Here is a 25555-nt window from a genome sequence, read left to right as displayed (position 1 = left end):
CCACAGAGCGTAACTGTTGGATACCAACGTTACAATGTCACTGTCTACATCCCTAATCCATTGAGGTGCCGTAACTGCCAGAGGTACGGCCATCATGAGAGCAATTGTAGACGGAAAATGGTATGTCAGTACTGTGGCCGTGAAGGTCACGACGAAAAAGACGAATGTGACATTGTCAACCGTCACTGCGTCAATTGCGGGGGTGACCATGCTGCGTCTGCTCGCACCTGTCCTGCCTGGACTCGGGAGAGGGAGGGAGATATTACGGGTCAAATATACCCAAGGTGTCTCTTTCCCCGAGGCTAGGAGGATAGTCGAGCGTTCAGACCTGAATGTGGCAACCTATGCTCAGATCACCCGCGCAAAAACGCCTGTTGACAGTGTCACCGTCAAACATGCGTCGGTCCAGGCCTTGGTTGACAAGCCTAACTGGGACAATGTTGTCCCAGATATGGCTGATGCTAAGGCCTGTAAAGTAATCATTGGGGACCCGAACAGGTTCAAGTCGGGTCCATCTAAACCACAACAAAATCCACCTGCTGGGCCACCTGGAGCTAAAACGCCATTCCCACCGGCGTCTCCAGGACTTACACAACACCAAATTCAAACACCGAACATCAGGAAAAAAGTTACCGCCGCTCGTCATAGACGTGCTACATCTTCACCGTCTATTGACGTTAAAAAACTCCCTGATAAAGCAAAGCGTCCAGCAAATACACCACCGCAGGAACAACGCCAGACAAAAACCACCAAGGTAAAGCTGGCGAGGCTCCCTGCACTAAACAACAAACCCAGTAAGGGATCAGATGACCCTATCCTTAGACGGAACATCTATGATGTTCTATCGGACGACAGCGAGTTTGGTGACAATACATTTATCGCCACCAAACAACCTGCTTCGAGCAGTCCTGTCGGTCCGACAAACTATCCTCAAGGATCAACATAGAGACAAACACTATCATACAATGGAACATACGCGGATTTAAAGCGAACATAGAAGAATTAAAACATCTTATACAAACAAAAAACCCATCCATATTCTGCCTTCAAGAAATAATGCTGAAAGACACCATCAATCTCCAACAATTTACACTATACACCAAAACTCCAACAACAGGTGGCCGCCCATCAGGTGGTGTGGCAGTGGCGGTGCATAAAAACGTTCCTCACAGACACATTCAGCTAAATACCACCTTACAAGCTGTTGCTGTAAGCGCAACTCTTCACCGAAAAATAACAGTCTGTTCTATATATTTACCTCCAAATACTCCATTTAGTTGTGATGAACTGAGTAACATCGTATCACAACTACCAGTGCCATATATTATCATGGGTGACTTTAACGGTCATAATAGCCTCTGGGGATCCCCAGGCACTGACGATAGAGGTAGACGTATCGAAGATTTTATTAATAAAAACAGCTTATGTCTTTATAACACCAATGCCCCAACATATTTACACCCTGCCTCTGGCTCGCTTACCCACATTGATCTATCGTTGTGCCATCCATCAATTCTTCTGGATTATGATTGGATGGTCAACGATGATCTCTGTGGGAGCGATCACTTTCCAATATACTTAAAAACATAGGGTCACCAAAACTTGAGGAGCCTATTCCTCGTTGGAATCTACATAAGGCGGACTGGGTTCAATTTAAAAATTTGTGCGCAGAGGAGCTCATTGAGGATAAATTTTTGAACCTCTATGACCCCATTAAAATTTTCACAGAAGCGCTCACTTCTATCGCTACAAAAACCATACCAAAATCCGTGCCAAAACCTACAAAGTTTCGTCTCTCAAATGATTCATTTATCAATAGATCTGGTAGAAATTCCGCTCTGAGGCGGTACTTGGCTTCGCCAACCGTCTCAAACTATAACAATTTTAAAATTTGGAGAGCAAAAGCTCGAAGGTCTATCAAATCCGACAAGAAAAGTACTTGGAAAGAGTACGTCTCAAAAATTAATTCCAATACATCTTCGAAGAAAGTTTAGGAAATGATTGGTAAAATCAGTGGGAAAAGAAAAGCAACACCATCCTCCCACCTCATTAACAACAATAAAATATTTTCTTCAAAATCCGAAATAGCCGACGCCTTTGCCAAAAATTTTGCTAAAAATTCATCCATCAAAAATCATTCCAAAAGATTTCAAAAATTTAAAAAGGAAAAGGAAAAGAGACGTCTTAATTTTAAATCCTCCAATAGTGAAAGTTACAATAGGCCTTTCGAGTTACCAGAATTGCTCGAGTCCCTTGAGAAATCAAAGGACTCGGCAGCTGGACCAGACGAAATTCCATATATGTTTTTAAAACAATTACCAGACTCTTCACTAAAATGTCTTTTAACTATATTTAATCAAGTTTACTCTTCTGGCAAAATTCCCGAGTCTTGGAAGGAATCTACTATTATACCCCTTCCGAAGCCCGGGAAAGATGCTACCGATGCCAATAACTATCGTCCTATTTCATTGACGAGTTGTATTTGTAAAACTCTAGAACGTATGATAAATACCAGATTAGTTTGGTTCCTGGAATCAAACAATATTTTAAGTCCTTTGCAAAGCGGCTTTAGAAACCGCAGGGGAACGGTAGACCACTTAGTTAGACTAGAAACATTTATACGAGAAGCATTTGCCAAGAAAGAACATCTTGTGGCCGTATTCTTTGACCTTGAAAAGGCATACGACACAACTTGGCAATATGGAATCATGAACGATCTCCATGATATCGGTATACATGGTAATTTGCCAAAGTTTATATCAAATTTTATATCTGACAGGCATTTCAAAGTTCGAACAGGTTCAACTTATTCAGAAACAGAAACACAGGAGATGGGCGTCCCTCAGGGTGGTATCTTGTCCGTCACACTTTTTGGACTAAAAATTAACAGCATAACCAAATGTCTTGGCCAATCTACGGAAGGGTCTCTATTTGTGGATGATTTCTTGATCTGTTACAGATCAAAAAACATGCACACTATAGAACGGCAACTACAACAATGTTTAGGCAAATTACAAAATTGGGCTGACGAAAATGGCTTTAGATTTTCAAGATCAAAAACTGTCTGTTTGCACTTCTGTCAAAAACGAAAACCACACAATGATCCTGACCTCACACTCAATGGAATTAAAATTCCAGTAGTTGAACAAACTAAATTTCTTGGACTAATATTTGATTCGAAACTGTCCTTTGTTCCACATATCAAACATCTGAAGGATAAGTGCTCGAAGGCGCTCAACATTCTACGAGTTCTTTCCCATTCTGATTGGGATGCAGACCGTGAAATGCTTCTACGTATCTATCGGGCACTTATTAGATCAAAACTTGACTACGGCTCTATTGTCTATGGATCGGCTCGCAGCTCCTATCTACAGATGCTTGACCCTATACAGAATCAGGGACTGCGTCTCGCACTTGGAGTTTTTCGAACAACACCTGTGAAGAGTCTCCATGTGGAAGCTAATGAGCCATCTCTAGACGATCGACGAAAGAAATTATCCTTACAGTATGCTGCTCAACTGAAATCCAACCCCAAAAATCCTGCATTTAACCTTGTATTCAATCCACAACATCAAGAAATATTTACACAAAATCAAAAGCTCATACCAACATTTGGCATCAGAATTTCAAAATTTTTGCTGGAACTTAATGTAACTTTCGACACCATTGACGAGTACACCGTATCGGATGTACCACCATGGCTCATTCAAACACCTGATATCAATTTATCTCTACATGAGAGGGCAAAATCCAGTGCATTACCCGAAGAACACAAATCCTCCTTTCGGGAGTGCATTAGGGCTTTCCCTGACCATCTGTTCAGATCTACACTGACGGATCAAAAGATGGTGATAAAGTTGCGGCAGCATGCTGTACATCTAATCACTGCTCCTCTATCCGACTCCCGGATACTGCCTCCATTTTCTCTGCGGAAGCATGTGCTATCAGTCTGGCGCTTGACCATATCGAAGAACACCGCATTGAAAAGGCAATCATCTGTTCCGACTCTCTTTCGGTTCTTCAGGCTTTGAAATCAAGAAGTCCTAGAAATACTCTAATCCAAAATCTTTTAATCCGAACATTTCGATTATCTTCTAAAACTCAAATTACTTATCTCTGGATTCCCAGTCATGTGGGTATAAAGGGGAATGAACAGGCTGATAAAGCAGCTAAGACTGCTCTTCGCCTAGCACAAACAGATTTGAAACTACCATACACCGACATCAAACCTTCAATTCAGTCAGCCATCAAACACCATTGGCAACAAAGGTGGTCTACCGAAACAAACAATAAACTGTTTAAAATTCAACCTACACTTAATCCTAAACTGTCCAGTCGGAGAGACCGCAGAGAGGAAGTTGTTCTCTCTCGGCTCCGAACTGGACACACATATTTTACACATTCCTATCTATTGAGAGGGGAGGATCCTCCAACATGCCATGCATGTGATTCTCCTCTCACAGTGGAGCATATTTTATTGCATTGTATTGATTTTAAACACATACGAGATAAATACTACGATGTCTCCGACATGTACACTTTGTTTCATGCCGTGAGACATAATCGTATTTTTAATTATCTCAAAGAGATCAGTATTTTAAGCAAAATATGAACGTTTTCTCATCATACATCGTATCAACTCAACATTTCATCGTTTCATCAACATTGTGCATGAGTTTTCTCATGTGTTTTAGCCAAATTTATTTTTATCCCATGCAAACCTTTTTTTTATCAAATTAACGTTTACAATCTGTGTTTTAGTCCTTACTTGATTTTTCTTACCCTGAACTTTTATCCTGATATTAATGCATGACTTGTAGTTTGGCCCTAAATGACCTTAGTTGTCGATGGGCCGTAAAACTCAAACAAACAAATCGTTTTAGAGACAAAAATATGCAAATGAGATGGGTCTATATCTGGTCAGACACGCACAAGATCGCCATCTTCCTTTTTGAGCTCGAAAGCGTACACCTCGTAAAGGTAAGTCCTGAGACATTTGTCGGCACGCACACTTCTTTATGAGTTTTCTCAATTAAAATTCGGGTCTTATCTACACAATTCGGTGTTTATTTCGTTATGACATTCGGTTTTTGTGTTTATTTTCAGACTTTTCTTGGCCTCACGCGAGGTCACGTGTTGGACAATATGTCGGACTCGGGTGATGATGTGTCCATCGGACTTGGTTCCGAGGAAGAATTAGAAATGTTACAAGAGAGTCCTAGTTCTAAAATGAAAGTTACAGCCGAAATACACGAGTCCCGGGCACCGGGTTCTTCTTTTAAAACCACCAGCCTCGAATACTCGGCAACAGTCTCAAAAGAAAGATAGTAAAAAGGCTGACAAATCGAAAGTGAAACCGTCGCAGACGGAAAATACCGAACACTCAAGTAGAAAGAGAAAACGCAACACAGATGATGGAAAGCTTGATAATGTGTTGTCGGTAATTCAAAACCTTACTAAGGTCATTTCCGATGGAAAGACAGATGAGAACGTGAATTCTAGTAAAAAATCGAGAAAGTCGGTTAATCTCGAGGCGAACGTGAATTCGCGAGAGGACAATCAAAATGGAGGACAGAGTGGTGTGTTTGGTAGAGAGGCGGACGATTTCTCTCTTTTTGATGACGAGTCGGAAGTTCAGGCGGTCTCTGACAATGATGAAATGGAAGAGGAGATCTTCCAATTATCCGACATTTACGATAAAGCGAAATTCGGGCCGGCCATTTCGGGAAAATTGGCTAACAATGTTTCTTACGCGGTGAGGACCAGAGCTGATGTTACTGCTCTAAATGAAACATACCGGGTACCGGAGAATGTTGATGCGATCTTGCCGCCTCACACGAATCACGCGGTGTGGAATTTTATTGGGCCGGCTGCCCAGACATCGGACAGAACCTTACAAGACTTTTAACGTCTTTTGGCACACAGTATGGTGCCGTTCTTACAGTTAATTTCAAAGTTTCCGAAAATCAAAGTCCCCGATACGGACGATAGACAAATGATCAAGAAGTTGCTCCAAGATGGCATGAGCTTGTTGTGTAATGTTCATTATGACATTTCAGTGAAGCGTAGATTCTTTATGAGGCCGTCGCTGCCTTATAGACACTTAGTCCCACTGTGTAATGCCGATACACCTATCACATCAGAATTGTTCGGTGAGGGAGTAGAAAAGAGAATTAAAGAGTTGGATGACTTGAACAGATGTACACAGAGAAGGGGTCGTGCCTTTGGTAATCGATACCCTAGTTATCGTGGTGGTCGGTCGTATGTCACAAAAAACTGGCAGGCTCCGTGGGGGCGAGGCAGAGGGTTCCAGAGGGGACGATTCGGGAACCGACGGGGACGAAGGCATGCACAGTTCCACCAGAACGCCCCAGACAGTCAGAATTGCACACAGTCACAGAACAAGAGCAACCAGTAGAGGTTAGTGTGCCTTCTGGTAGGATTACCAATCACATTGATGAATGGCGGTGTATTACATCCGATACTTGGATTTTGAACGCAGTTCAGGGTTATGAGATAGAATTGATTGATAAACAGTGGCCTTGTCAATATAGTGTGCCAGCACCGATATCTTTCTCAGAAGATGAAATGTCATTGGTTGATAAGGAAGTATCAGAACTTTTTGTCTAAACAGGCGATTTTTCCTTGTTATCATGAGCCTGGTGAATTTCTGTCAAATATTTTTTTAGTTAAGAAGAAAAAATGGAAAGTATCGTCCAGTCATAAACTTAAAAGATCTGAATGATGAATGGGTTGCTTATGAGCACTTCAAACAAGAAACTTTGGATGTTATTCTACTGTCAGTACAAAGAGACGATTTCTATACATCTGTTGATTTAAAAGATGCGTATTTTAGCATACCTATTAGTCCAGATTTTTGGAAATTGCTCAGATTTGAATGGAGAGAGACACTCTATGAATTCAGAGTTTTACCCTTTGGGTTAGCCTGCTCACCGAGAGTTTTTACTAAGATTTTGAAACCAATTTATGGGTACCTGCGAAGCAGGGGCATTTCGACATTTTATTATATTGATGATTCTTTGACAAGAGCTTCTGAGAAAGATAGGTGTCACCAGGACACTACTGCGTTGACCGATATTCTGGCGAGATTAGGTTTTCAGGTCAATCATGAGAAATCGGTTACTGACCCCAGACAGGTTATTACACATTTGGGCTATATTATAGATTCCATTCAGTTCAAGGTATTTTTACCTGATGAGAAAGTCCAAAAGATCTTGTTGAAATGTTCAGAGATCCTGTCAGAACCCTGCGTTCAAATACGAAAATTGGCTTCTTTCATTGGATGTTGTACAGCGTCATTCAGGGCAGTGTTACTTGGCCCATTGTATTATCGATCATTAGAAGCAGATAAAGTGAGAGGTCTATCAGAAAACAGTGATGACTATGAAGGCCTTGTCGTTCTTTCATCAGAAAGCATTACAGAGATTAATTGGTGGAATGAGAATCTTATCAGTTCAAATGGGAAATCTATTCGTCCTGATAAACCAGATTGTTTGTTGACAACTGATTCATCCCTAGAAGGATGGGGTGCGGTGTTTGATGATCAGAAAGTTAATGGACTTTGGTCTATACAAGAAGCACAATGTCATATAAATTTTTTGGAGTTAAAAGCTATCCAATTATCACTTCATGCTTTCTGTAAAAAGCGATCGGCCATTCATATCCTTATTCAATGTGATAATACCACAGCAGTCTCCTACATCAATAATATGGGTGGTACCGTATGTGATCTTTATTATCTAGCCAAAGATATTTGGTTATGGTGCTACGATAGACAGATTTTTCTAACTGCCAAGTATCTACCAGGTTGTGAAAATGTCGAGGCAGATTCTTTGTCGAGACAATTTTTGATTCAAACAGAATGGAGTCTCGATGTTCAAATTTTCGAGAGAATTTGCAGACATTTCTTTCGACCAGATGTTGATCTGTTCGCATCCAGACTTAATTGTAAGTTATCTAGATATGTTTCGTGGGGCCCAGACCCTGGGTCCGAGAATTATGATGCGTTCACAGTATGTTGGTCAGATTATGAACCATATCTTTTTCCTCCATTCTGCTTGATTGGGAGGGTTTTGAGAAAGGTGATTGAAGATCGGATATCTAGAGCTATTATTGTTGTACCAAACTGGACTTGTCAGGCGTGGTTTCCCACTTTACTTGATTTATTGATTGACACGCCAGCTAGACTTCCTCATTGGCAAGATTTGATAACTTTACCTCACGATGGTTCTTGTCATCGTCTGTTTAGGACACTGAACCTGACCGCTTGTGTCGTCTCCGGACAGCGTTCACAGGCCGGGCTACCGATGCGGCACTGCAGTCATGGCGACGGGGTACCTCGAAGGCTTACAACCTGGCGTGGGAGCAATGGCGAGTTTGGTGTCGTCAACAGGAAGTTGATCCAAGTGCGCCGACTGAAGCTGTAATTTGTGACTATCTTGTGTCTTTGGGCAGGTCTTATAGCGTGGCGAACACGCACCGATCTATGCTTTCACAAACTCTCGAGTTATTAAATTGTAATGTGTGTTTGAACAGTAAACGCATCTCCCGTGTTATGAAGGGGTTATTTAACGAGAACCCACCGATGCCTCGGTATGTGGAAACATGGGATGTTTCAAAGGTGCTGATTTATCTGAAGAACCTACCGTGTATAGAAACTTTATCTTTGAGGGATTTATCGTTGAAATTGGTATGTTTAATTGCGTTGACGACGGCGCAACGGTGTCAGACATTAGCAGCATTAGATGTGGACAGCATGTCTTGGTCGGGCGATACGTGTACTTTTTATGTTAAAGCTCTTCTTAAAACCTCTAAACCGGGGAAGTCGTCGACAGTGGTGAAGTTATATCGTTATGAGAAAGACGTTACGTTGGACGTTTTGACAGTGTTAAAACAATATTTGTCGGTTACACGTAAGAGGAGGAAAAGTAGGAAACTGTTCATTTCTTATAAAAACTTTCGATGAAGTATCACCATCTACGATTTCACGTTGGGTGAAGGAGGTTCTTTCGGCAGCAGGCATAGATCCTATTTTTAAAGCACATTCTACTAGAGGAGCAGCCTCCTCTCAGGCTTTTCGGGCAGGTGTTCCGTTACGTGACATTCTGAAGACTGCCAATTGGGCCTCGGCGCGTACATTCGCGACATTTTATCAGAGGGATGTTAGTGATGGTAGTGTCTTTGCAAATTCAGTTTTGCAGACAGCAGCATAATTTGTTGTATCATGATGTATAGTTTTGAAATGTGTTTTTCATTACACTTATGAACTTATTTTCTTGTTGTGTTATCTTTTATCACTGTTTCCATCCTCTGAAGATGCTCCTTATTCTGGAAGCGGAAGAGCGCAATACGGAAAGAATCTCCCCCCTCATCCGAGCTTTAGTGACGGATGAGGGTGATTCTTCTGTATCAGCCTGAGGCTGAGGGAATAAGGTTTCTTTGCCCTCCCTTGATGTAAACAGTGTTTTTACTTTGAAGTATGGCGATCTTGTGCGTGTCTGACCAGATATAGACCCATCTCATTTGCATATTTTTGTCTCTAAAACGAGGTTACGTTGGCTTGGATACAGGAATGCTCCTTATTCCCTCAGCCTCAGGCTGATACAGAAGAATCACCCTCATCCGTCACTAAAGCTCGGATGAGGGGGAGATTTTGTATTCTTGGCCGTGAGTTGAATACCGAACAGATATTTATCATGTACGCTCCCCCAAAAGACATTTTTCTATCTAAAAGAAGTGTTTCCGCGAGCGTAAATAGCGTAGCCCGGTTTGTAAGATTAGCCCCGGTGATAATGAATAAACTGTCATTATCGTCAAGGACGGGACATCCATCTACCGTGATCGCCTGCATGATCATTGTGACGTTACAACTACATACGATTAGCAGCATACTCGTCTCGTCTGCCAAACACATATGTGTGTTTGACATATGAGACAAGCACCTATGCACTGACGAAGCCAACTGCATTTGGTAATATCATATAATTACATAGTGGGATTGCAGTGGTAATGTTCCTTAATTAAATCTTTAGTGGTTTTCATTCTACAGACTATTTTGATCTTTTAACTCCAGATATTTTAACACCATTATAACATTCATATGCAACTCCACTATATACATGTATACTGTAAACCATTAAGAAAATGTTGTATTTATTTTCAGTGATTATCTATATCATGAAGAGTCAAAATTTGAAATAAAAAAGATAATCGGTGAAATGGATTATTTTACGAAAACAAGAGGAGTATACACTCAAGGAAGATATATACTACATGTGGATATTGTTGAGTTTAACATAGAAGAAAATGTGTACTTCTAATTCTACTTATCTATGATAAACATAATCATTAAAAGATTTATTGTTAAAGGTACATATCTAAAGCAGTCTAGGGTCATCTATAGACTAAACACTCTTATTAACTTGTAAAACTACAAACTACTTGTAAAACTGTAACTACAAATCTATTTGTTAACTATGGAGTCTGATAACTTAGTTATTGTCTACTTGTATCCCTGACATACCTCAGAGCTTCCATGGATGTGCTCTGTTGCCCACTATTATTTACTCCGTCTCGGTTCATTTTTCGAGCCCTGCAGGTAGGGCGTTAGAATTGTACCTGCTGCCCCTATTGCATGATCGTGAAAGTGGTAGTTTCTGCTCCTGCTTAGCGCTCAGCAAACGGGGAGTGGGACGACTGGTTCGCCCGTTGTCAGTATAATGTGACCGGGTGGGGTGTGTTGCTTGGTGTCTTCGGCGGCATGCTTCAGTGATATAGCACTATATTCATCATCTGTTATTGAAACAATATGAAAATTATCAGACATTCAACAGATGTTAACTTTGTCAAAGTTTACTACCAGTATGTTGAGAGCAAATTTAACCAATTATTGCATGAATTTGCAGGAGAGCTTGGTATAAGATAGTATGAAGTAAGCCCCCATTGTATGTCCAAATATATCAATTTAATGCCAAACATCCTAGTGCACTGACTTCATATGTACTCCCAGGAACTGTTGTAAGTCTCTTGCTGTTATTGTAGAGACGGACTAGGCATCTTGAAAATTTAACCAAACTGCTTTTTCAAATTGGTTCACCATGTTGTCCCAGACTGCAAGCGTCGATGACGCAGTAGAATCTGTCAAAGTAACCTTTTGGTAGTCAATAACCTTATCTCCGGTTGATCTGGTATCAGCTGGAGAGACCTGTAATGACAAACAGCATACAAAATAAACAAAGTTTTGAATCATCATTTTGGGTAAGTATTCTATCAATTACAACAATTATTATTTTCAATTTCTCTTATATCTATCAGTTGCAATATATATAAAATCTTGATATTGCAGATATGTAGTAACATAGTATTGTAAATTTAGACTAATGATGCAAAATATAAGTAAAGCATAAGTTACATTTACTATTTTTCCTTTTACAGCTGTAGCCGTTTTGTCTGGAGAATTCATAGCTGTTGCTGGATCCATTGCTGGGAATTCTGATTTATTTGTTTGGGGTATCAATGATGGCGCTGCCTTGATAACATGATCTGGGATATCTATATCCTTTGCTGCAGCAACCTCAGTCTTCGATGTGATAGCAAGAAAGTTGTCTTTGACCAAACCATTCATGATGAACACCCCTTCCCCTTTCTCAAACCTTGCGTTCAGATCTGCATTGTAGACCGTAGCTGATATGCAAACCACCTTCATCGCCAAGGATGCAATAGAATTTGGACTTCAATTTTTGTTTTCCCTTTTCAACATCACTTGTGTCAAGAACTGTAGCAATCAGATTAACATTGGAGTTTGATTCCCAGCTTTTCACGTCAGAAATTTTTATCAACTGTAAAACAAAATACACAGAATTAAAATGTCTTCGTCAAATGTAACTAATACATTGAAAAATATTTACACAAATACAGAGAATTTGAAATATTCACTTTTTTACATGTTTGTTACGTAAACGATTATATTCATGAATAGCTTTTACAGGTGGGCAAATTTTTTCATGATTGAAAGTTAACACATATAGTTCACTTAAATGATTTTACTCTGCTCAGAGCAACATAAGCCATACCATTTTCAAAAACATCTTTGCCAATAGAAATTACAGCTTTGTCTAAAGACAGGCCTTGGACTTTGTGAACAGTTGCTGCCCATGCTGGTATTAGAGGGAATCATCCACATGTGGAAGCTAATGAGCCATCTCTAGACGATCGACGAAAGAAATTATCCTTACAGTATGCTGCCCAACTGAAATCCAATCCCAAAAACCCCGCATTCGATCTTGTATTTAATCCACAACACCAGGACATATTCAGACAAAATCAAAAGCTCATACCAACATTTGGCATCAGAATTTCAAATTTTTTGCAGGAACTAAATATAAATTTCGACGCCATTGACGAGTACACCATATCGGATGTACCACCATGGCTCATTCAAACACCTGATATCAATTTATCTTTGCATGAGAGGGCAAAGTCCAGTGCATTACCCGAAGAACATAAATCCTCCTTTCGGGAGTGCATTAGGGCTTTCCCTGACCATGTTCAGATCTACACTGACGGATCAAAAGATGGTGATAATGTTGCGGCAGCATGCTGTACATCTAATCACTGCTCCTCTATCCGACTCCCGGATACTGCTTCCATTTTCTCTGCGGAAGCATGTGCTATCGGTCTGGCGCTTGACCATATCGAAGAACACCGCATTGAAAAGGCAATCATCTGTTCAGACTCTCTTTCGGTTCTTCAGGCTTTGAAATCAAGAAGCCCTAGAAATACTCTAATCCAAAATCTTTTAATCCGAACATTTCGATTATCTTCTAAAACTCAAATTACTTATCTCTGGATTCCCAGTCATGTGGGTATAAAGGGGAATGAACAGGCTGATAAAGCAGCTAAGACTGCTCTTCGCCTAGCACAAACAGATTTGAAACTACCATACACCGACATCAAACCTTCAATTCAGTCAGCCATCAAACACCATTGGCAACAAAGGTGGTCTACCGAAACAAACAATAAACTGTTTAAAATTCAACCTACACTTAATCCTAAACTGTCCAGTCGGAAAGACCGCAGAGAGGAAGTTGTTCTCTCTCTCGGCTCCGAACTGGACACACATATTTTACACATTCCTATCTATTGAGAGGGGAGGATCCTCCCACATGCCATGCATGTGATTCTCCTCTCACAGTGGAGCATATTTTATTGCATTGTATTGATTTTAAACACATACGAGATAAATACTACGATGTCTCCGACATGTACACTTTGTTTCATGCCGTGAGACATAATCGTATTTTTAATTATCTCAAAGAGATCGGTATTTTAAGCAAAATATGAACGTTTTCTCATCATACATCGTATCAACTCAACATTTCATCGTTTCATCAACTTTTTGCATGAGTTTTCTCATGTGTTTTAGCCAAAATTATTTTATCCCATGCAACCTTTTTTTTTTTTTTTTTTTTATCAAATTAACGTTTACAATCTGTGTTTTAGTCCTTACTTGCTTTTTCTTACCCTGAACTTTTATTCTGATATTAATGCACGACTTGTAGTTTGGCCCTAAATGACCTTAGTTGTCGATGGGCCGTAAAACTCAAACAAACAAATATCATCGTATCAACTCAACATTTCATCGTTTCATCAACATTTTGCATGAGTTTTCTCGTGTGTTTTAGCCAAAACTATTTTATCACATGCAAACCTTTTTTATCAAATAAACGTTTACAATCTGTGTTTTAATCCTTACTTGCCTTTTCTTACCCTGATCTTTTATCCTGATATTAATGCCTGACTTGTAGTTTGGCCCTAAATGACCTTAGTTGTCGATGGGCCGTAAAACTCAAACAAACAAACCACGAATTATACTTCTGCCTTTGTAATAAAATTCTTGACAAAGAACTTCAATGGTTATCGCACATTTTTGTAGCCTCCTTCCAATAGTATTATTATCAAATTTGACATAAACTGATGATACTATATCTTTTGTTTTGTTAACCTTTATGCTGTCAACATAGCCCATAGCTCCATTTACCAATCCATATTCTGTAAAGATATTTCTGGTAAGCATCACACGAGTTCCAGCAGTAATTTGTAATCATCTTGGAAGCCCCCCTGCTTCCCAATCGTCATCGGGGATTAAGTCTTCAGAAACATTTACTTCTCCAGAATATTTTTTTTTTCAAATCCTCATGAGAGAAAAATGATGTATGTCAGGAATAAATACATTTTTTTAGGTATTGACATTTGTATTTTAGTGTGTGGAATAGGATAAATCAATTGTGATTGAAGAGTACTGATATATTCCTGGCTTTGTTAGTACACCAACTCTAGCTCTATTAAGCAACTGCGAGTAAAAATTGCCATTTTTTTACGCACATTTTCATCTAAAAACATTGTTTCAAATGCAATCTGATTAAAATACAGATCCTTTTAAAACACTCCGTTCAAAATCTGATTAAAATACATATCCTTATAAACACTCCGTTCAATATAGGATCTGACAATATCCCATATGGGGTCACGTTCGGTAGACCAAATACATTTTCTACACATTTCTACGTCAATTGACAACGCTATTTCGTCCCAGTAAGCATATACATTTTGCATTGTTGTGCACTTTGGGCGAGATGACTAAGTACACGAAAATAATTCGGACAGCTTTTTCAAACTAGTTCGTCCTCAGTCAAGATTCTGGCAGTGCCAACATGATTGGCCATTTCAAAAAGGTCATCCTGACGTGACCCCTAATGGGATGTTGTCAGATCCTCATATCAAACATAGTGATAATAAGGATCTGTATTTTAATCAGATTGTTTCAAATGCAGACCACAAGAAACCATTTTCAAATGCATAATAACCTTTAGCATGTCTCAGTTGCAAGAAATCATCAACTAAAATAACATTTAAACCACCAAATAAATTGTCACTATTTCTTTTACTTGCAGGACGTCTATGAGTAAAATCAAACATTGTCGCACTTACCATAGAAACTTCATCAATGACAATAGTATGAACACTATAAATGTGTCGGCGCATTTTTGCAATGTTTTTCCTGATAGTTGAACAGGTAAATGAAGTGCACTATGAATTGTGATACCGTGAATATTTCTGGCTGCTGATCCAGTAGGAGCACAATCTAGCACCGGTGACGTACCCATTTAATTTGCAGTTACAATCTTTAACCATTCAGTGATTAGTTTTGTCAAATATGTTGTTCCAAAACCAGCTCCACCAGTTAGAAACATAACTGGTCGCAAAAATTATTTCGATAATGATCTATATTTTTTCCATTACCTTTGATTGGCACAGAGTTAGATTCTTCAGGTATTTCTTTAATGTAGATTCAGAAATGAAGCTAGTTTCAAGCCTATGTAATTGCAAAATATCACTTTCTATTGCTATTGAATTCGAAGCATATACATGCTGCAAGTTTTCACAATCAAAATTTTCAAAACTCTTATCCACAGGCACAGTTACATTTGCAAGTTCCTCTTTTGAAAGATCACTATTGTCAAAAGTGGATTGATTAAAAGTGAAGGCCGATTCTAATCTTGAACTCTGTATAAAATGTAGAGCATTTTCTATTTCAACAATGGTAGTGTGCAAGTCAAGATGACCAGTGGAAAGATAAGGCGGGTTTTTTTTTTATCTAGAAATGCATCTTTTGCAGATGTGTACATATCTTTATCACTACTTTCAAGCAGTTCACTTTCTGTCCTGAATGGTAAAAATGACATAAGCAAACTATAAAAATAATCATAAGAACCAATTGAAAATTTTGGCAATCTGACTACCTATATTTTTCTCTTCCACACACTTTTCATACGTTGAAACAAATCCGTACAAACAAAGATTTGTCAAAATTATAGGTCTTGCCCTGTAACAATCTACAATGTTTGTATTGAATATATCGGTACTGTTTTTATCCAGCTCCTCTCTATCTTTTTTTATTTCAAAACACGAAAACGCTTCGCTGGTGGTTTGATATTTAATGATATCACAGTTCTAGAGGATATTATCATATTAAGGTCAGGGGATAAACGGTAAGCGGCTTCCTGTGCACTTCTGTTTTTCAAGACACAACATCCAATTTTTCATCATTCGCTGTCCAATATTATTATTGGAAGCCATAGATTCAATTAACTTTGAAAGGGCAAATTTTAAAGGTAGGTTTCGCCCAAGCAAATAAATATTTTTTGTAAAACCCGGCAAATAGGAGGAAAGACGAAAAATCATATTAAAAGTACCCAAATTTAATTTATTAATGCGTATGAGATTAAACAAACGTGTCTTCAATACAAAATTGAGGCAAATCCTTGTTTAACATACAACGACTGACGGACAAATATACTATGCAAATGAGGCTGCAATGGTTTGGGTTGTCGAAGTTTCGCATGTGCGCATCGCTGCGTACTAAGAGTAAACAAAACAAAATGGCTGATCGAAAGCGTGTGAGAAAAAAAAAGCATCTGAATCGGCAACAAAGAAGGGAAAATTGAAATGGAGTCGGCAGCAGCGAATGATATCTTTAGGGATTGAACTATCGAAGCCGCATCTGATGCAGAGCTTGCCAAGACTCTGTTGGACTCGTGGTAAGTAAGATTTCAAAACACATGTCAATGGACATGCCGTGTCAGATTAACTACATATATGTTTGATGTACTATGCTAGCGAACGTATTTCAATAACATGAAGTGTTGTAGATTATATGAAATGTGTAAAACGATCCTTCAGACTTTGATTTGACTCATTTGTTATGCAGACGAATTCGATAAAACAGGCCTGAACAGTTTACGATCGCTACAGGGGCCTCAAAAAGGGTAATGAAATGTAAATATACTAACACTAATTTATAAATAATCACGCATGTTTAATTTCCTTTTGCTGTACACACAATGTCTGTGGCAGCAGTATGTGTAACATATATTATTAGCTCACCTGCCCGAAGGGCAAGCGAGCTTATGCTATGGTGCAGCGTCCGTCGTCAACTTTTCCATTTAAACAACTTCTTCTCCAAAACTTGGAGACCTAGAGTCCTGAAATTTGAGTTATAGCATGCTGGAATAAAGGGCTACCAGGTTTGTTCAAATTAATGACCTTGACCTTCATTCAAGGTCACAGGGGTCAAATAGGTGAAAATCTATAAGACTTCTTCTTTATAACCAAGAGGCCTAGAGACCTGAAATTGGGCCTGTGACATGCTGGGATAAGAGCTACCAAGTTTGTTCAAATGAATGACCTTGACCTTCATTCAAGGTCACAGGGGTCATATAGGCTGAAATATCTTGTTTATACTATTATGACACTTGTCTCTCAGCCGCTCGTGACATTAGGTATTTCTATTAGTTGTTTTGCTTTTTATACTATTCTTAAATTAGCACTGAAGTTAGTATTTTTATTTTGTCGGGGGTATGAAAGATTTTTTTTTGCACAGCGTGTGAATCCGCTTAGCGTTTACTATATAATGTAGTAAAATGATTATTGTTTTGATCAATTATGGAATGCTGTTATACTTGATATACATGTTACTGATGCATGTAAATGTAAGGAAATACTGATTATGTAATTTCAGTATCTTTTTAGGATATGAAAATATTTTTGTTATAGTTATACCAATAAACAAACATCCAGAACCCAGTCTTAGAAGCTGCATCATCCTCACCTGTCGGCCCTGGAGCTGTATTTTCAACTCCAACAGTACCTGGATCAAAGCTGATAGTTCCAGATATATCTGATATTGAGTAAGTACAATGTACATGTTTTATAGAATTATACGAAATTATTACTTCAAATTAATCTGGATGTTAATATATTAATGATTATTTTCCAGAGATATTTCATGGTACGTAATTAATTTTATGATAATTACAACTATATCATGATATACATGTGTTATCAACTAGGATTCCATTTCATTGGTTATTATCACGATGCCAACGGTTTTTAGCACGATGGAGCGTAGCTTTTAGCATACCCCCTAGTTTTGAAAATCACTTTGTGAACAGGATATCTCAAGTTATACACCATTAAAAGCAATGAAATTAGGCAGAGACATGTAGTTATAGATAAGGACGGAACTGATAAAACTTGGCGACAAACAGACGTAAACTGTATTTTTGAGGAATTAAAATATATTTCATTCCTTCTTTGTCTATAGTAATATTTAAATGAGAAACACAATGCATTGTGGGAAATTATTTGGCCGACGGTACCACTTTATACAAAAGAAATATAGTTTAAGAAAAGATTAAGGCAATTAAAGTGTACACGGAATGGTTTGGTATATAAGGCTCGATAAATGCGTCTTTGGAGAAAATTTTGAATGGAGAAAGTATGAGTTTCATAGCGATTACGGTATTACAGATAATGCTACTTTTCTCTAGAACACACCTGAAGCCCCAAGCCATTGACCCCGATTCGGGACCCCTGACCTGTGACGTCACGAGGACAACGGGACCTATTCTACTCGCATAAGATAGAGGGGCGATTTTTGGTGTCTGCCATCTAATATAAACTATCTGTTTGTAAATATCGATTTTGAAGACACAAATACCTGTGTTCATGTCCGATACCTATTTGATGTCATCCTTAATCACAGATATGAGTTTGAAAAACGCTTGAAAACAGGGATTTATACCATGCATACATGTATATTGATGTACCTGTCTTAGATAAATGAACATCTCTACGCAATTACTGCATAATTATACACAATAAAATGTTCATAATAATCCACGTACGTTGTATAAGTGAATATTATATCAAGGAATCTTGATAATGTTATCCAAAGCCCGACTCGGGTCTTTGAATGTCTACTGGTCAAACTCGCTTAACAAATTTCTGACTTTTTTATAAAACCTGCCCATACGTTTAAATTATGATTCCAAACAGAATTTTTGCATATATGTAAATGCATCTACTAATTGCGTTATATCTGAAATCGATCTATTTGGTTTTTTTGACGAAATACATTCAGCTTACATATAATACAGTACACTCGACGACTTGTTGATATTTCGCTCAAGTTCATTCATTAATGTCTTTAATTGAAAAATAAGTTGCACGGGTCAGACGAAAACAATGAGACTGAATATGTCTATGTGACAAGTCTAATCCAAGTAGCAGATATCAAGTACAGAACAAAAACAGAACTGTCATTCCGAATAGCCAATGTCTTGCTGAATATACCTGTATACTGCAGTAACTAAACCGCGTAGTCAACCGAGACTAATGAGGGGGCTAACCAGATTACGTAAGAAAGGTGTTTAGTGACCTGTCACGCTTTGTTGATTAGCTCGCGTTAGGTGTCAAAAGTAAGATCACAGGTAAGTTTGTTTGTTTGTTTGTTTGATTAATTAACGTCCTATTAACAGCTATGGTCATGTAAGGACGGCCTCCCATGTATGCGGTGTGTTGCGTGTATGTTGTGCGAGGTGTGTTTCGGGAGACTGCGGTATATTCATGTTGTGTCTTCTTGTATAGTGGAACTTTTGCCCTTTTTATAGTGCTATATCACTGGAGCATGCCGCCGAAGACACCAAGCAACACACCCCACCCGGTCACATTATACTGACAACGGGCGAACCAGTCGTCCCACTCCCTGTATGCTGAGCGCTAAGCAGGAGCAGAAACTACCACTTTTATAGACTTTGGTGTGTCTCGGCCAGGGGAGCCTTCCTCACAGGGGCGAACGCTCAACTCAAGGCCAAAAGTGAGGCGGTGCCAAGGGAGGCATTAGGAAGGATAAAGTCAGTTAGGAAGAATAGAAAAGATAAGATCCTAAATTTAGTCGCCTTTTACGATCATGCAATAGGGGCAGCAGGTACAATTCTAACGCCCTACCTGCAGGGCCCACACACAGTAAGTTAGCGAAGGACCATCATGTAATTGTTGTATAATGTAATATTTGTTTACACTTAAAAATCCCTGGTTTACAGTAAGATATACCGTTCAAACATAACATAAAACAAGTGTATCAATTACTAGATGTACAGTTTATATTTCAGAAAGACTCATTATACATCTTTCTTGTACATATGTTCTGGTTACACGTAAATGTATTTTTATAACAAAAACTACAAAATTATTTACAAATGGCATGTCGAGAAAGAACAATGCAAATATAATGCTCAATGTCAGTATTTTGATATTTCTGAAAGTTGCTAGATTTCAGATATATCCATTTTTTTTACTCCCCTCATTTATGTCTATGATATATACGTGTAGTGAACTATGAAATACATTTAAAACATTTTCTTTTCGTTATGTTGGTTCTTTAAATCAGAAACATATATACATATATATTTCTGTTGAAATCTATAGGCCTAGAGAGAATGTTTATTTATACAGAAACATATTCAAATGAATAATTATATAACCATCATTTTTCTAATTCGTCTCTTTTTAGATCACATTATGAAAATGGAATATTCCCGAGGTTTGATAATTTAGAAAGTTGTTAAAACAGAGATAAGATCTTTAGTTAAATGTACCAAAAACATAAATAACGTATACATGTTTCCGCTAATTTACATGTATTTAGCCTAATTTCAGTTGTAATATTTCCTATTATATATGTAATTAAATCGTCAACATAACTGTATACTGTATATATATTCGTAAAATTCTTGTAACCCCATTTCAGGAATACATATATGTCCCCCTTTGTTCTATAACCCCACTACCAAACACCTCACTGCCGTTGTCCTCGTGACGTCACATCCGGTCATTCCCCAAATCAGCGTGAGCGGCCGATTCCCTGATTAGCAGTCGATATACAGGTAAAAATCGAGCATTTCGGAGGGCTATATCTCGGTACTGAAGCGGCCGATTTTGATGCGGTTTTCAACATTCTTGTCAGGAGATCAAACAGAATAACATATCTAAATAATTTTTTCCGTTCCGTGTACACTTTAAGAAATATTCATTATTTTTCTATTTTTAAATATGTTACTCAGTGTCATGACATCATAATTACCTGTGTTGGATATAGTGTTGGGAATCGGTTGGGAAATCATAATCGATAATCGGTTGAAGACAACTTACTAATTATCGATTATAATCGGTTGCTAAATGGTACTTAATACTTAGTAAGTTATATGCTTGTCATCTACCATTTATACCATTATCACTGTGTTTAGTGTTATATTCTTTTTTAGCATTTTCATCTTAACAATAATAAAATATAACTACAATTAATCAAACGTGTTATGTTTTATTTAGCAAACAACATGTAGCAAGAATTTTTATTGCTATGTAAACTGGATGGAATGAACTTGATAATATGAATAATATCATTATGGTGCTATACTGCTATCACTTTCATGATCATTTGACTAGAATCATAGAATGCATAGTTATAAACTAGTACTACTAAACTTGATTCAACAACTAAAAAATATGAAAAACTTAAAAAGATAAAAACCAACGAAAACAAAGAAAACAGTAAAGTCAAAGTTCTATATGGTTCTGAGACTGAAGCTGAGAATATGCTATAGTCAGACTACCAATAATATTTCATGTTTCTGTTCAGAAATACAAGCATATCTAGATTGTCTGGATTCATGCGAGATCTCTTTTTTGATATAATTGACCCACACAGACTAAATATCCTTTCTGAAGGAACGGAGGAGGCAGGTACAGAAAGGTACTTCCTTGCAATACATGCCACCCTAGGGTAGAAGTGGCTATTCTCTCTCCACCAATCAAGAATGGATAGTTCGTTCTGGTTGACTACACACCCCAGATACCTAGAAATTTCCTCTCTGATCATTGTGTTTTGGGGAATTTGCTCTGTTTTTAGAACTATAACATCGTTGAACCAGTCATCTTCACCACATTTCCTGGCTTTTTGTTTTGGTTCCAACATCAGAACATTGGGTTCTTCAACTTCTTCAACTGGAAGATCAGGCAAGGGAGGTACTGGAGGGAGCGTTTCTTCATCTGACACTTTCTCTGTCTTAACTGTCACTTGACAAGTCACTGATAGTGCCTCTTCGAGAAGCATCTTATGCCCTCTCTCTCTTTCTTCTTCAGTCAAGAATGCAAGTTCTTTGGTAAACGGATTAAGGACACTTGCCATGATACCCAAATCTCTGTCATCAGTGCGTTTTTGCATTTCAGCATCCATAAGCCTCTTGACAGATTTCACAGCTGGGGGGTCAAACTCAGTGATTTTTATACACTGGAACAACTTCAAGAGTATTGGCATGATTTTTTGAAGTGTTGGGGTCTCCTCTGAAGATACACTCACTGTGGCTTTCTGGAAAGGCTCCAGGATGGCACAAATCTTTTCTGCTAGCAATTGTTCCTCAAACGTAAATGCGTAGTTGCGGATTGTTGTGATTCCTGTCTTGCTGATTTGTACTGTGGGATCATTTGCAACAGCATATATAGCAGAGGATAGTTCTAGGATTCGTGACAGCATTGCATAGGTGCTGTTCCACCGTGTTGGGACATCCATAATCAATTTGTCGGCTATTGAACCCTCATTCAAGAGCTGCTGCTTAGCAATAAGTGCATCGTTAGCACTTGAGGATTGGTGGAAAAATCCTACAAGTTTCCGTCCCTTAGCAACCATATGTTGAACGGCAGGTACTGACAGTGAATGTTTTACCACGAGATTGATGCGGTGTCCGTAACACCCAAGTCTTGTCCAACCTAACAATTCAAAAGCTTTACGCTCATTTGCGGCATTATCCGATACCGCGATAGGAATCGATAGATTCCACTTTGCTACTGCTTCCTTCAGGTGTGCTGCGATATTCTCAGAAGTATGCTGCCCTTCCACTTTGGTAGTTTCAAGACTTACTGCTTTCAGATTCCATTCGGTGTCAATAAAATGGGCAGTAATTGTACTGTAGCTTTCTGTATTACAACTTGTCCAGCCATCATGGGTAATGGCCACATTCTGGCAAGTGTCCAAATCGGATTTCATTTTCTGCTTGACATCATTCATTTTTTGTTGTAATTTTGATTTCACGAGTTTTCTGTGTGGAATCTGATACCTGAAACAGACATAAAATAAAGGCATCATAGTATTATTCTTTGATAAAAAGTTGTTTTTGACTGAATTTGACTAACTGAATTATTCTGATATACATGTAGATTTTATTACCTTGAATAAAAACAATACAATTATTTATAGTACACTGTAGTAATTTACTAAATTTAGTATTATATCAAAATTGAAAATTGATGAAAACTCTTTTACTAACCTTGGATTTAACAGCCCCACAAATTTCTTGAAAAATGCATTATCAACCAGGCTGATTGGGAGTGCTTTTTGGCAAAGAAGTTGGAGTAAAGCATCATCAATTTCTGTAGATTTAAGTGATGAAATGCCAGCTGTGGATTTAGGAACTTCAAATGATAGCTTGGCCTGTTTCAGACCAGTAAGCTTCTGTTTAACAGTAGTGCCTGTGGCAGATAGTTCTGTATGGTACATGTCCAAATGAACCGCTAGGTTTGTTGTGTTTCCTTAAAAATAATAAAATGAATAAATAATATTAATATTTAAAAAAAAAAAGTAAATAGTTTAAAATTATATTTATTCCAAATTATTTCCTACCATGTAGCCGGTAAATCATCTCAATCAGATTTAATAATAAAAACGAATGGAAAAGATCAAATATATGTGTGTACAGTACAACTACAAACACCTGTCACAGGTATTATATTATTAAATAATTATAGGTAAAATAAGGAAATCATCAATGAAAGTTACAATGTTAAGGTAATATACATTATTTCAGTCATCATTTGTTAAAATGCAACTGATCAGCTAATAGACAGCTATGTTTTAGTCTCTAAAAAAACAAAAACGAAAGTGGAATCGGAGGAACGTCGGTTGTTAGACGAAACATGCACTTACCTTTATTAGCATACGACCGTCTGCAAATTTTGCAAATGGCTTTGGTCATATCTAAATTCTCTTTACTTGGTCCGCCTTCTTTTATTTTGTAGAACCCAAAATGTGTCCATACCCGTGATCTGGCTTTCCCTCCCGGGTAGGGATAGATGGTTGGTTTGTCAACGTCCATTTTCACTATGAAAACCGGAAGTACGTTCGGAAGGTTACACGTTCGGAACGTCTCGTTACTTTCTCTTTCAACCTACCCAAAACAACTGATTGACGAACACCATTACGTTTTCAGCTGATTGGACATTGCAGTAGTTTTAAATTCAAGGAAACACTTATAAAATCTGTTTAATATTGTTGTATCATAATACTGCTAGTTATATCTACGAATTTTTGTGTTATAATGTCATATTCATTTCGTGTGTGTAGTGCCGTGTAGGAGTTACCTCCCTTCCTATATAATCGATTATAAGCTTTCATAATCGGTAGTCGCTACCGGGCCAGCAAACAATCAATTATCGATTATAATCGATAATCGTCCCAACACTAGTTGGATAATCTATATTCCCTGGACAGTGTCACAAGTCAGGTGCCCTAGTTTCATCTAGATGCTGTTTATAGGCCTATATGTGTGTGTAAATGTTTTACATATACCATTTACTGTTAAAGGGAAAAACAATGGTTGAGTGTTAATTGATGTATTTTGTTATCAAGGCCCTGGGAAAGGCTCGACTGTAGCTGCCAATGTCAATTTGTTGACCCGTAGTACACATTCCGTTGTGCCGAGACCCAGCCAATACAACTTGTGCATTGTTATCTTAATTGTGAAATTTATATCGTGTTGAAGAAAATGAGATAAAAGATAAGTAATTAATTTCAACGTATTGAAGCGAATTCAGTTTACCTCTTATAACCAGGACAGCCAAACATCCTTGATTTTTTTTGTCACCTATAATGAATTAAGCCCTCCTCCAGCAGGTATCTTTTAAAAGTCTAGTCAACTTAACACTTTGACTATACATAGTTGTACATGTGTGATATCGATAAGCAATCATACAGGAAAAAGTTTCCCAAATTATTTTTTATCATATATATACAATATTCTGATAAATTTGAATAAACAGCATTGTTAAATTTTGAATTTTATTAAATTTTCTAATATTAAAGTTAAGTTGATGCTATTTGAATTGGTCCCAACAATATTCTTACTAAGAAGATGCTGCTTCTTCATACGCTCACACTAAAATCCTGCTCAGAAAAAAAAGTGTTCTGCACAAATCATTTTTTTTTATAAAACTGTTGATCTATATATAACTTAACATTTGATGAATGACATCTGTCTTGCAAGAAGTTAATGATTGCTTTAATACGTCTTTTCGCCCCACTATACATATACAATTAGCTATGTTGTGCACTTCGGACGAGATGACTACATACCAAAAAAATATTTGGACAGCTTTTTCAAACTATTTCGTCCCCAGTCAAGAATCTGGCAGTGTCGATTGCATTCCCTAATGCGATGTTCTCAGATCCTCTTATCCAACGTAGTGAAAATAAGGATCTGTATTTTAATCAGATTGGTATTTTTTTATGTTTGACCGGTGAGCTTATGTCATGGCGCGGCGTCCGTCGTCCGTCCGTCAACATTTCCTTTAAATCGCTACTAGT

The 25555-nt window shown here is 38.0% G+C and overlaps 1 protein-coding gene and 1 pseudogene across 1 annotated transcript; one reads left to right on the top strand and one right to left on the bottom strand.

Moving 5' to 3' along the window:
* The first annotated feature begins 451 nt into the window (after positions 1–451).
* Positions 452–6418, top strand: LOC138331051 (uncharacterized; annotated as a pseudogene).
* A 14798-nt stretch (positions 6419–21216) lies between these two features.
* On the bottom strand, positions 21217–24171 carry LOC138330953 (E3 SUMO-protein ligase ZBED1-like). The gene is made up of 3 exons (XM_069278423.1): positions 23900–24171; positions 23244–23505; positions 21217–23033 (listed from the first exon to the last, which is right to left on the bottom strand). Exons 1-3 carry the CDS (start codon positions 24066–24068, stop codon positions 21530–21532), a joined length of 1935 nt encoding a protein of 644 aa, XP_069134524.1. The 5' UTR covers positions 24069–24171; the 3' UTR covers positions 21217–21529.
* Between the last annotated feature and the right edge of the window lie 1384 nt (positions 24172–25555).

The sequence above is a fragment of the Argopecten irradians genome, chromosome 9, assembly GCF_041381155.1.
Source record: "Argopecten irradians isolate NY chromosome 9, Ai_NY, whole genome shotgun sequence".
NCBI classification, from domain to species: Eukaryota; Metazoa; Mollusca; class Bivalvia; order Pectinida; family Pectinidae; genus Argopecten; species Argopecten irradians.
Note: the sequence above shows the minus strand (reverse complement) of the source record. Positions and strands in the feature narration are given on the sequence as shown.

Excerpts from the sequence above, each read along its gene's own strand:
- LOC138330953 (XM_069278423.1), bottom strand. The coding sequence starts at position 24,068 with ATGGACGTTGACAAACCAACCATCTATCCCTACCCGGGAGGGAAAGCC. Across the intron at positions 23,506-23,899 it reads ACGGTCGTATGCTAATAAAG|GAAACACAACAAACCTAGCG; the intron begins GTAAGTGCATGT and ends ATTATTTTTAAG. Across the intron at positions 23,034-23,243 it reads GTGGGGCTGTTAAATCCAAG|GTATCAGATTCCACACAGAA; the intron begins GTTAGTAAAAGA and ends TGTCTGTTTCAG.